This window comes from Ciona intestinalis, chromosome 7 (genome assembly GCF_000224145.3).
Source record: "Ciona intestinalis chromosome 7, KH, whole genome shotgun sequence".
Lineage (NCBI taxonomy): Eukaryota > Metazoa > Chordata > Ascidiacea > Phlebobranchia > Cionidae > Ciona > Ciona intestinalis.
The window spans coordinates 1295553-1308814 of NC_020172.2; the positions used below are offsets into that span (position 1 = coordinate 1295553).

General features: G+C 37.9%; 1 protein-coding gene across 2 annotated transcripts in view; it reads right to left on the reverse strand.

Moving 5' to 3' along the window:
• Positions 1-11236, reverse strand: part of cicesa (CiCesA protein) — a 14487-nt gene extending 3251 nt beyond the window's left edge. The window contains exons 1-24 of one of the 2 annotated variants that reach the window (XM_009860596.3): positions 11073-11236; positions 10239-10334; positions 9287-9351; positions 8449-8653; positions 8038-8131; positions 7673-7722; positions 7520-7582; positions 6991-7103; positions 6459-6528; positions 5895-6038; positions 5455-5628; positions 5148-5222; positions 4715-4835; positions 4311-4439; positions 3790-3953; positions 3363-3593; positions 3148-3249; positions 2844-2986; positions 2591-2746; positions 1700-2451; positions 1385-1537; positions 1031-1297; positions 714-944; positions 48-187 (exon numbers count right to left, since the gene is read on the reverse strand). In XM_009860596.3, coding sequence (XP_009858898.1) covers positions 48-187; positions 714-944; positions 1031-1297; positions 1385-1537; positions 1700-2451; positions 2591-2746; positions 2844-2986; positions 3148-3249; positions 3363-3593; positions 3790-3953; positions 4311-4439; positions 4715-4835; positions 5148-5222; positions 5455-5628; positions 5895-6038; positions 6459-6528; positions 6991-7103; positions 7520-7582; positions 7673-7722; positions 8038-8131; positions 8449-8653; positions 9287-9351; positions 10239-10334; positions 11073-11099 — 3765 coding nt within the window. In that variant the 5' untranslated portion in view covers positions 11100-11236. 2 annotated transcript variants of the gene reach the window in all.
• Positions 11237-13262: the final 2026 nt, after the last annotated feature.

Consider the following 13262-nt stretch of genomic DNA (forward strand, 5'->3'; position numbering starts at 1 on the left):
ATTATATGTTAAATTTTATCTCCAATTTACACCAATTAGTTACTGACCTGGTAAGCAGTATCGTGCTGACTATTTTGAGAGTTAAACGTGTGCATGAGCAACGAAGGTTCCATCACAATCAATGATGGGACATCAGCCAACTGTTTGGCGTAGTTTTCTAGTTTTACATCGTATTCCTCCCAGGATGCTAGATAAATATTGGAGAGTGTTAACTAGTGTTAGTGTATCTGTAACACATCAATAGTTTGAAACATGTTTGTACTATAGCATAAACAACGAGCCCGTCGCAGGGTGACTGTTTATACAAGTTAAATAAAAACTTTAATTAAAAAATACATGATTTTTAGAAACATACGAGTCTCGCTTTGCCTGCCATTCAATTTTGATAACTTTAAGCGCATTGATATTTGTAGACACCTTTAGTTGCCAATGTTATGGTATATAAGGAAAACGGACATAGATACATTTTAACGGAAGCGATGTCAGTGGGGTAAAAGACGGGACACCTCTAGCACATAATATCCAAACACCCTGACCGTGTTTTAAATAATTAACAACGGCCTATGGAAGTCGTGAGGATACGGTATTATTCTTTGAATGTCCTTTGTTTACTACCTAACGGAACGAGAATATTAAATACAAAAGGTGTCCCAATTTCTCCCATCTTACTATATAAACTATAAAAAAGTATATCAAGGATAAAATAAATTTACCAATTCGGTCTGTAGGCATGTAATGGCTAGATTCAGCATCTAGAACTAGACCAGCAGACGGTCGCATGAAAAACACGATTACAGGTATTTCGTCCTCATTACAAGCTGTCTTTTTAATCTGCTGGATGGTGTAGAAATCGTCGGTGAGACCGAGGAGCCAGAAAGCGTTTCGACTAACTTGGAGATTCGAAGTTATATCCAGGGTTTTGACCATAGCAAGTGGACTAGCGCCTATAAAGCCAAAAAAACTGTTTAATATAGGACCTAGTTTTTAAAGTGGAAAGCTGTTTTCTATCGTATGTCCTTTAGCAACTGACCTAGTTGACCCGTGTACTCGTGGGGACACACGAAGTTTTCTGTTAGATTCCTTGTCGTAAAAGCCTGGACCAGGATAAGGGCAGCGCAGACTAAACGGAGCAATAACTGCACGTTCCTGAAGCAAGCGACTAGCAGACCCGGGATTCGAACTCGGTACCAGCAGTAGATGACGACAATCAGGTAGGGTGTCATGTTAATGAGAGCCCAGGACATACCGATCATGTACATGTAGTAGAAGTAGAACTGCACGTTAGTAGCGGTGACAGCTGAAACAAGAAAGAAATGTTTACTGCATTGGCGAACATTTAGACACTTAGATCAGACATCAATCATTCGTCTCAAAAAAGTCTCACCTTTTACAATGGCGTATATGATGGTTATCAACATGATAAAGAACATAATGAAATGCATGTAACAAGCACGAACGTCTTCTTTCTGGAAACCAACATTCGAACCTTCTTCGTCTTCGTCCGTCTTCTTTTTTGTAGTTTTGAAAGTCAGTTCACCTGTAACCGTGATTAAATGATTAAAATCCGGTGTATTTGTGTTTTACAATAAAATTAAATGGGGAACACATTTTGACGTTTTGGTTTTAACATTAAACCAAGTTTTTAACACTTTTGTTTATATTTTATTTGGTAATGAATCTTTCTAGCGGTATTATTTACCTTTTCCTTTCAGTAGTTTTGTGCCAACAATTCTGCGTACTCCGTTAAAATAAGTGAACCACAAATTAGTCGAAGCCAGTTCGCCGTTCCACATGTCCTTGATTCCGAACCCGGGAGGGGGGTAGAGAAGGAGGAAGTTTCCAAGAAGATAATAGATGAAGAAAGCAAAGGCGAACTCAAGCCCGATTTTCGACACTGGCCACAAACCGAAAAAGATAGCCCAGGCCGGGACAAGTTGAAAGAACGGAATTGAGATGGAAGCACAGAAGTAGTTGAAGCCACACGAGCTGTAGAAGACACGTTGCGACATTGAGAGACCAGACTGCATGAGCGGGAACTCGTCGAGGAAGATTTGTAAGTTTCCTTTACACCATCTTGACCGCTGTTTGAAAATCTCTGTGATTTCGTGAGGTGACTGTCCAATAGCAAGAACTTCATGATGATAAGCCACACCCCAACCCATAGTACATAGACGTAGAGACAATAAAGTGTCCTCAGTCAAACAACCGACAGGAAAGTAGCCGACGTCCTTCAAAGCGTCTGCTCTGACCGTGAAATTTGTTCCGCAGCAGTTGACAGCACTCCAACGATCAAGACTGGGTTCGATACGATGGAAGAACGAGACGTTGAGATGGTCCCACACGTCTTCGTCAGAGTTGACATTGTAGAAGAACTGTGGGGTTTGCACCAGAGCAAGTGGACGTGTTCGTTTTTCAGAGAACACAGGAAGCACACGGAGAAGATAGTTTCGCCTGAAAAGTAGGACAATGCATACAGTTTTAATGGTTGCTTGGTAAAATAGTCCTAAGCACACAAAAAATGCAGAATCCATTACCTAAACTCTATAGATAAAAATACGGGAAATGATGGTTCGGCAAAAAATCAATTTACCTTGGCATGAAATCTGCGTCAAAGATGATTACACATTCCTGCTCTGCGTAAGCGTCGTCGAACACGAAGTGCAATGTATGGTTGATGTTGCCTGCCTTAGCGTGATGGGGAACACCAGGCAGCTTCGTTCGTGCGACGTAATGCAAATAGACACCCCTTGAATAAAAGCACCAGGTGTTAACTTTTAAGGTACAGTTGGTATTATAAGTCTTTTGTAAGAATGGAGGCTCTTATATAACTTTGTGTTGCTTACCTCTTTGTACGTTTCGACAAAACCCAATTTTCGAGACTTTCTCTTCGACCATCATCAAGCACGTATACATGGACATGGAAATTAGGTGGGAGATCCATATGAACGATTTCGTGTACAGTACCTGCTACCACTTCCAGCGGTTCCTGTACAGATAGTTTATGTTGCATTAAATTATATTACGAAAATTAGTTGTGGTGGCAAAAGAACACTCGTAAATTTCAAAGCAGTACGCGTACATACTCCAGAATGAAGAGAAATGTATAAGACAAATCACCTGCGTTGGATATCATTACAAAATGCTCACCTTGTATGTTGGGACCATGATTCTAGCTGTGTGAAACTTTTGGCGGAGATAGGCGTCGTCAGGCAGGGGTTCACGGGAAACCCATTTCCACAGACACAAACCCTAAGTAAGAAACAAAATATTAGGTTTTTGGTTATGGAAACCCAAAACTATTATAATTGGTGACTGAACTTATTAAAAGGTAAATTTTCCGTTTAGTGTTTTGTTTTACGAACCTGGAGAATAAGAGACGGTGCAGTAATAATCTCAAGGATAGCGACAACAATGCAGTAAATCCGGTTCAAACCGGGCGCATCCAGTGTGTACTGTATACGCACGAACACGTAAGCAAGGAAAGAGCAGATGTAAAAGATGTAGAGAGATTGATAAATGTAGTTGTCCGATTTGAAGGTAATCTTGGGAACTGGAATCGATGTCTCTGGGGCTGGAGTATCATCGTCTATAAACTGTAAAGAAATGCTGGTTAAGTATGCGTTTATATATGTAAGAATAATGTGATTACTTTTTTATAAAAGTTTGAAAGCTTTTGTGTAAGATATCACGGTTCATCATAGTATTAAAAAGATGAATAAATAAATTCTATGATTGTGTCAGTGTAGGGTTAAACGTTTATTTAGGAGTATGTAAACATATCCCACATACATCTTCATAATCGTCCCAATCATTCTCATCATCTGATCCCATGTAACAACTATCATCCTCGTTTAGAGGAGCCATTTGTGGGAAATCCATGTCATCCCTGTATACAGGAGGAGGAGCATCTCTCAACTTCTCCGATGCAGCAATACTGAAGGACTCGTCGTCATCTAAAAATAAAAAAAAAACTGTGTTTTTGCTGATCCATATTTTTTTTATTACGTAAAGTTGGTGGGGGCAGACGGGACACCCTTAGCAGATATAGTATCCATACATTCTGAACGTGTTAACAATGGTCTTTACTACCAAATGCAACGAAAAATAGAACGTTAAGGTGTCTTATCTTCCCCCACCTTCTATATATTCGATGTTCGGTTATCTATTGGATTTTTTAAGGTTTGAATGTTGCATTTCGTGTCTTAAACTTAAGCAACAGCTTAGCAATAGTGTTTTATATAACACCCGTTCTAAACGGTTTGCACGCGAGCAACTTTGTTTCTTTGAAACACGATCATTTTTTAACAAACCTTGTGGTAATGGTGGTGGATAAGTATGTCTGTGGTTATCCTGCTCTCGGTGATGATCAAATTCCCTGTAATTCCTATGTTGTCGCACAACTGGTGGGGGGTTATGACTTGGTCCATTTGGCGGTTGGTCTAAAATGGAAACGGATAAAAGATTTATTTATACTGATAAGTTAGATGTTTTATCGGTTGGACGTTTACAACATTGGAAAAGCAAGCTTTCATACATTTATACGAAGTGTCAGTTATGCAGAAAAAAAACAGTCGCCTTGAAAGTTACCTAATATACGTGGTAACTTGTAATATGAGCACGAGGTGTATGTGTTATAAGGATCTTCGTTTCATGTGCACACGAGGACTTGATACCACAGGCAAAAAGTACAATATACTTATATATTTTAACTTACTGTTTTCTAAAGCATTGGCATGTGCACGGGTAAGCGGGCGTATAGTTAGATTTCTTGGCCCAATTCCGCTGTCACTGCTGTCGTACACCTCGTCGTCTCGATTTTCAAATTCCTGGTGATGCTGCAAAGCCAAATTTTATTAATAAAATCCATGTTTATGCAACTGACAGACCAGTTTTTTGGGTAATCTAAATTTTAACGTCCAGACAAGAGGTGATTTCTTTTTTTGGGTAATCTAAATTTTAACGTCCAGACAAGAGGTGATTTCTTTTTTTGGGTAATCTAAATTTTAACGTCCAGACAAGAGGTGATTTCTTATTTTGGGTAATCTAAATTTTAACGTCCAGACAAGAGGTGATTTCTTTTAACGATATTTCCGAAAGAAAGAAAGTGCATTTTTTGGAAGACTGTAAAGTAATAAGACAACTCTCACCCTTGGTTGTCTACCGTCGAACCCTCGTCTAAGATCTCCCATTTGACCTTGTACTTTGTTCACAGCCTTATACACCTGTTAAATATACACTTTTAAAGCAACATTTTCTGAATTTGAACAAACAACAGAGCTGGGTTTCGGGTCGAAGTACACCTGAACTTTAAAGATTTTAAATCCAGTTTTTATGAATTGCAAATCCCTATAGCTATCGGAATTAAATTATAGTTCCGTGTAAGTTCTAAACTTACAACCCCAACCAATAAAACAGCATATCATATTCATACTTATACAGGTTAGAACCACGTACCTGATTTTGACATTCTTCAAGTCTCTTACTGAAATAGTCAGCCATCTCGTCCATGTCTTGCGATTCACCACGAGCTCCCATGTTTCCTAAGCCTCGCGATAACTGTGATTTTAAACTTTCGATTTCGTCCCTAACGGCTGAGATGCTACTTTCTGTAGGTTGTGTAGATTCCAGCTGGAAATATAGAGAACAAACTGATATTTCTATGCCATACTAATAAATAAAACAATTGATTTAGTGACCACTGGATTGGAGCAATAAATGCCGCGCTAACCACTTCGCCGTGGCGCCCGGAGAATGGGTGTTAAATGAGTGAGTTTTTAAGCTCACTAAAATTTATAGCTTAATAAATATAAAAAAAAAAAACGGTTTATTAAACTGCAAAACATTATTGAATCTTTAAATGTACAGTCTTTGCAACACAAAACAAAATCACTAACCGTTTGAAACGTCCGACTGTTTGTTGGAGTTATCGTAGAAGCGTCAGATGAAACACCAGCTCGGTTAGTTGGACGAACTGTGTGGCGACCTGACGGACCAGCAGGGTAGCTGAACATAGAGCTTTCTTGTGTGGAGTCAGTTCTCTGTAATCAGATACATAAAAACAATTTTTATTTATATGTTTGAATATAAATACATAACATAACATTTTATTAACTGGAATACAAAGACGCCATATATATAGTACCACTATATTTTATGATCGTGTTCTGAACAATTAACAACATAGTTTTTCTTTGTAGAATTTGAGTATACAATGTTATATGCTTACTCAATCATACTAATTGTAAATATTTTTGTCCTATTCATTCTTGCATGATGATTAACAGCTCGCAAGAATGTAATTCACCCTAAAGGCATTCTGCAAACCTGAAAGCTTTATACAAAACAATATACAAATGTTAAAACGTTAACTTCCTTTTCTGATAATATTTTACAAGAACTCTAAAACAAACGCGTGTGTGTATGGTATAAATGACGGTGAGTAAAAATATAATACATACCTCGCTTCTATTTCGACCTTGCATTTGGTGCATGGCACTGTCCGCTTGCCGCTGGACATCTTCCAGTTTTCTAAAAACGTAGATAATAAAAATTACTATATAGTAGGGTGGGGAAAGATGGGACACCTTTAACACATAATAACCAAATATCCTGATCGTGTTTTAAACAATTAACAACGATCTATGGGAGCCGCGACGATAAAGTTTCATACAAAATCGTTGAACGTTCGTTTACTACCAAATTGGAGGAAAAATAGGTTGAAAAGGTGTCCCATCTTCCCCCCACTCTACTATATAGGTTGAGGTAAGATGGTTCATGTTTTACTCATTTTTATTGTCCCATTCGGCGGTAAAAAATACAGAAATATATACCGATAGTACCTCCCTACAACTCTAAGGAGGTTGTTAAAAACACGGTTATATGAAATATTGGATATTATATGAGCTAACGGTATCCATATTAACTCACAGTGCGGTATATGTAAATACGTAAAACTTGGAAGAAACTCCTCGTTTATATAGACACGCTTACTTGTTGAAGTACTCTGCTAGTTCATCGAGATTGGTAGGCCTGCTACCTCCGTTTGTGATCGTAGTGTTAGTATCTTCTGAGTAACCGGACTGTAAACGTCGAATGTCAGCGCTCTGATAAAAGAGTAATTTAAAATAAATTAAATTCGTTTGAAGAAGAAAATCGGAAAACATGAAGAGGACGTTTTAAGGAGAAATTGAATAAATATAACAACAAATCAATCGCTTTTGGGGCAACGACAGTGTTTGCAATTATTTTTAAAACTTATTGCAAAAGACAAACAGTATGTCCAAAAATAACTTAGCCATAGGTCATCATACGAAACAGTTATAGTTTCAACGTACGAGCTTTCTATATTTAGTTAAACTAGTTGATAAGAAGATCCTGAACATTAATCGTACGATAACCACGAGATTTCAATTTAGCCCTTGGGCGAACTGATGTTGGGACATACAGCTATGTACAAAACACATGGAGAAGGAAATAACGATTGTAAAAAAGAAATAGCTTTTGTTTAAAGAGTATTCACCTCTAACGGGTCAGGATAAAATTGTCCGGTAAAATTACTTGAAGAGGTGCTTTTGTATTTGTCCTGAAATGAAATAAAACAAAGTAAGTCAAAAAAATAAGCTTAGCTTATATATAGGGTAAATAGTATTGGGTAAATTGTAATAATTCTCACGGGTTTTGGCGGGCGAGGAGGGTATCGCCGATCGAAATCATCTTGAGAGTCTGGAAAAATAATAAATTAAATTTAAATATGTGAAATGTGTATATAACCCTTAGCAACTTTCGTAACTGCATTGTTGTGTTAAAATTTTTGGCGGTCAAGCTTTTGTGAAAGTCTATTTTATCTTTCCTGTGTAAAAGGGCGTGGTTTTTTTGGGTAATTTTCGTAACTTGGTTGTTTTTAAATAATAATTCTTTGGCTCTAATTTGGTATTAATCATCGCATAATTAAACTTTGCATCAAGTCTATCGTTGCCTTTCCCCCACAATAAATAGAATTGATGCTATATGGGAAATGCTATCATTTGGTAAACTTACCAAAACTATCCGAGCTGTAAACACTCGATCCATCCGATCCAAACCGGTTATTTTCGTCATTTCCGGAGGTGGTTCGACGGCTGGAATTACTCACCTAAATGATATCATTGCAAGAATGAAAGAACGTGTATAACCTGGTATAGACTTTATCACAAAAAATCGACATGCAAAAATAATTGCCATTTTGTCCAAAAATATAAAAAAAAATCCAAAAATTTTAAAATATTTTAGTCGTTATTACAAGCTTAAAATAAACCCTGACCGTATTTTAAATATTTAACAACGGTCAACGGAAGTCGTGGAACACGGTTTTATAGTTTTTTGAATGTTTTTGTTTACTACCAAATGGGCCTGGAGATAAAATGAAAAGACAACACATCTTCCCCCACCCTAACATATTTAGTAACCAACCGAGTATGGAGGAAGTGTCTGATTTCTGTCTCTATGTCTTGTTCCTCCGCTCCTTTTACTCCTCGGAGGTTGGATGTTGGCTCCCATGGAGATCGTCCTCCTCTTTGAGTCGGAAACAGGTGGAGGATGGGAGTCACGGATGGAGAATGCTGCGCTGCTACCACTGGGTCCACTCGGTAGCGTGCTGGCGTTACGAGATCTACCGCTATAAACATGCAGTATATGTCATACATTGGGTTTATTACATTTGAATAAAATTAGTCAGATAACAAGCTGTTAAGGTACAATGTTTGCCAACAACTGATCTGGTACAAATTTTAGGACATATATGGGTGTAAAATGAAGACCAAAAATCGTTTTTTATCTATCTCTTTAAATACATACTGAAGATTAAAATATTCTAAACAAAGAGTATGGAATTAACAACACAACTATATTCGTTTTGAACATACCCACGGCTAAGAACTGTTAAGTATAAAAGTGTTAAAAGGCGTGGCTATTCAATCCACGATACAATATCATTTAGAATAAATATATTAACAAAACCCGAAACGTTTAAAATATTAAAAAAGGTAACAAAATTATTTCAATTTGACTACTGTGATTGTTGTGTTAACTAATACTGCTATCAAGCACCATATCCTGACTGTATTTCATTATACACAAGAATCGTCCTGGCGTATATGAGCACCAGATCAGGGTTAGAATTAGGGAACTTACAACTTATTACTTCAGTTTCTATATGCAGTATGAGAAACTACGTTGGTCTTAAAAACAAGCATTCTATCCGCGCTGTAATAGTTAAATTAAAGGGTGAAATATAAACGGGTTTGTTTACCTTGCAGACGTGTCTCCATCGGTGAAATTAAAGTGGTCAGGTCCAAAGTCGTTCTCAGACGTACCCTGAAATGTACGTGGCACATGGTAATAGATATAGTCTAAACTGTTTATATTATTGGTATTACATCACTGCTGTCTAGGATTGTAGGAGTAAAGTTAGCTTATACATTTCCGTATGTAATTGTATGTTGATACGTTAATAGTAGTGTGGGTGTTTACGAGTTTAAAACATGTATTTTAAAGAGAGGGTTCCTTTTATGTGTAACTTTAATGCAGAAACATCGTTTTTGCCCGCGGGGTGACTATGTTGGTGTTTAAACAAACGCATAGCTAGTTTAACAATTAATTTCCGTGATCGTGTACTGCAGTGAATTATTCACATGAAAGTTTCGTGATGCGTCAAAACTTGCCAGGGCAGTATTTCACTGCGCGTCGTTAATAAAGCAATTAGAAGCGGAGACGCTCGTAACTTCACGACGCCGAGGTTACGCAACACTCGTTCAGTTTTCAGGGTATCGTTTCCCGAACTAATACAACAAATCACTTAATTGCAGTCTCTCTGGCCAATAATTATGCTAGCGGCATGTAAAGGGTAGTTATAAAATAAGATGTATATGCCCGTAAAGTAAAACATACCCCAAACGCTTGCGGTAATATGCGGTTTTACTATTTTAAATCAATAAAGTGCATGCAACGTGACGGTTCAAAAGGACCAAATCTTTATTAACACGCAATAACCGTGTTTAATCTTGGTACCGTATGTTCAAGCATCATTCTCACATTTAAATTCAAATATACATAACTGTATTTGACAAATGCAGTTGGCCATTTGGCGGTAAGTTGTAAAGTAACATGATAAAACGTGAGGTAATGGGTTCAAATCCTTCTAATTTCAGTTCTTATACTGAGAAAAATAATAATAACGACTAGTTTTATTTCAAGCAACTTACATAAGAACTCGTATATCTTGATGGTTTGGGGGGGATAGAACTCCTGGGAAGACTACGGCCTTCAGAGAATCCGCTTCTTCTGTATGCTCCAGGCAGCTGGTGATATTTACGGTACAGTTATAAACGTATCATACGAAAAGTCAAGGCGATATTTATGACATGTGTGTTACAGTAGGTATATTACGTAGGTGTTCAAAAGGGAAGAGAGTAAAAAAAAAAACAATCAACCCCCTTTTTATTGGTGTATGGTAGGGTGGGGTAAGATGGGACTTGCTTTTAAACATTTTTCTTTGTTAGTACACATAGTTTATTTAGGAAATTATATAACCGTATAGTTACAAGACTAAAAAAAAGAATGTGTTAATTGTTAAAAACACAATTAACGGTATCCTATCTCACTCCGCAGTATTATATATATAGTAGGGCGGGGAAGATGGGACACATTTTGACTCTATTTTCTCGTCCCTTTTAGTAGTAAACGAAAAATATTCAAAGAATAATAAAACTATATCCTCACGACTCCCATATACCGTTGTTAATTGTTTAAAACATGATCAGGCTATTTGAATATTATATGTGCTACAGGTGTCCCATCTTCCCCCATCCTACTATACACTATTATGTTAAGTTTATATAGTTTATATAGATTTTGAATGTTAAAAACTTGCATTACGCTTTACACGATATTCCAATGTAGTTGTAATTTAACAATTTGTGTATCAAACTACAGAAACCCTTCGCAATGATTTTAATGGCGTAAAATAACCCCACATGGTAATATTGAGAACAGCGATATAAACAAACGGTGAATACAGGTTACTTAAATCTACTTACGTCTTGATATCGATCTGGTCTGCTCATTGTCAGACCAGGTGTTCAAGTCTATTTGACGAAAGAACTGTCGTGATCTAACGACTTTCTTTCTCAATATTAGCCTACTAACTAAAGTTACAGAAACTGTAGTCTAAAAATGTACGTTGTATTAGTACGAGGTTATGTAAGCAAAATTAACCTAGAAAGTATAAACTTGGTATCCTGACTATGCATATTACATAAAAGAAGCTTCACTATACTAAAGTTTTGCTATATTATGCTGACTAGGCATACTGTTCTAACAATACTGCGTTATAGTTGAGATTGTACCTCAAATACAACTTGTACACTTGATACGGTTACCTAAGACTTGATGTAACTGACAACAATACTGATACGACCATATAGGTCCGCTTGTCATTTGAGCAATACTTGCCGGGCAAGTAGCTCAGCGCTGTGCGATTATAGCGTCATGAGTCGGACGCTGGTGCCCGCAGGCGAAAACTGTGTTGGACTTGCTCACTGCCAGCACCGCCGGCTCCAATTAAAACGCTGGATTTCAGCAAATTGGTATACGGAAAAACTGATTGAAATTCCTGTTATATACTTACTGGGTAATTTGAAAACAGTTTTGCGTGTTTCTAAACATTTATGAAGAGTGTTCAAAAATAATATTTTTTTTAGTTACCAAAATAGTTAGTGCATATTTCTCTGACGTGAACGTCACTCGAATCGCGCGCAATCTACACAGATTATGACGTCATAAGCTTCCTTATGACTCAATGACACAACGAATGCTGTAACTCCTGCGGTACCAAAAGTTTCTAAAACCGTCGACAAAAGATTTATTTAGAAAAATTAAGATAAAGAGGCTATAATATGTTTTACAAGTCACAATGTAAAAACGCTTTGTAAGAAGAAAAATCACGCATTCTGTGACATGTTCTTCATTCAGTATTCGAATGTGCCACGTTGTAATTATATGTTTCAAAACTTGAGCGGTTGGGCAGTATATGTGTACACAAACGTAAAGGCGTATGTTAACAGTTGTGGCATGCTTGAATGACTGCATAAAAATTCGTGCAATGGGAAATTAAACGTATAAAAGTCAGTTTTGAATTTATGTTTTTTTTTCAAATTTAATGAAAACATGCCTCGCTATTTTTTGTGTTTTTTTAAAAAAAAACTTGTGTGCAGTGGTTAGAATGCTTAAACCACGTTGCTAAATACGTTCTTGTGTGGGAAATAAGGAACAAAAGTGACAAACACTGATTCAGTACATCGTATGCGTGCAAATGGTTAAAACTGGAACAACGCCGAAAGATTGTTGCTGGCGTATCATACATAGGCTTGTTGGAAGCCACATAAATATCTTGTCAATTTTCAAAGCACCGGGTTGTTAGTGCATGAGTTGGCCGTGGAGGTAAAGTATTTGTGGTTAATAAGATCTAGGTAAATTTCCCACACAAATTGTGCTATAAGTCGGTCGTTACAAGACCAGTGTCTTCATACTGATACGTGTTTGCGAGTATTTCCCTGTCCATGTGGTCAGGCGGCAGGGATACGAGTTTGCGGGCGCTCATTTGACCATCCGGGTCGCCCAGGGCAGGCAAAGGGCGACACAGTTTATCGAAATTTAACTGGTCTATGGGCTCTAGCAGTCGATGCGGCTGGCCACCGAGTTTTGCGACGAGTTCCTTGGGCAGTTTGCTAAGGTCGACGGGTAAAGTACCGTATTCGCATACGTACTTGCCGCCGCCGCCTATGCTGAGCTTTCGGCTGCGTTTTGTGTGTTTTTGTGGAGACCGGGCAGAACTGGGTCGAACTGGTTGAGACTGGTTCTTCTTTGGTGGTGCGGATGTCGCATTTTTCGATGCTTTTGCTGATTTTTTGGGTCGCCGATGACGACGTTTGGGACTGCTGCCGGGGCCAGCCCAAGTAGCTTGGGCGTAGATTGGCATTTCTATGACAGTGCCACCCATAGGTGACTTCAGTGACACTGAATGGTGCACCGGGTGTGCAACATGGTTCTGCGGAATTTTATTCAATTCGATATGTTTTTCGACTTGTTTAGAAAAAGAAATGTTATTTCCACTACTTCTTGAAACTCGTCGTTTTCGTTTTGAGTCTCCAGAGTCCCATCCACCGTCGCTATGGGCACGACGACAGTGTCGCTTGGCGGAACTTTTTCTCGCTTTACTTCGCCGCGAG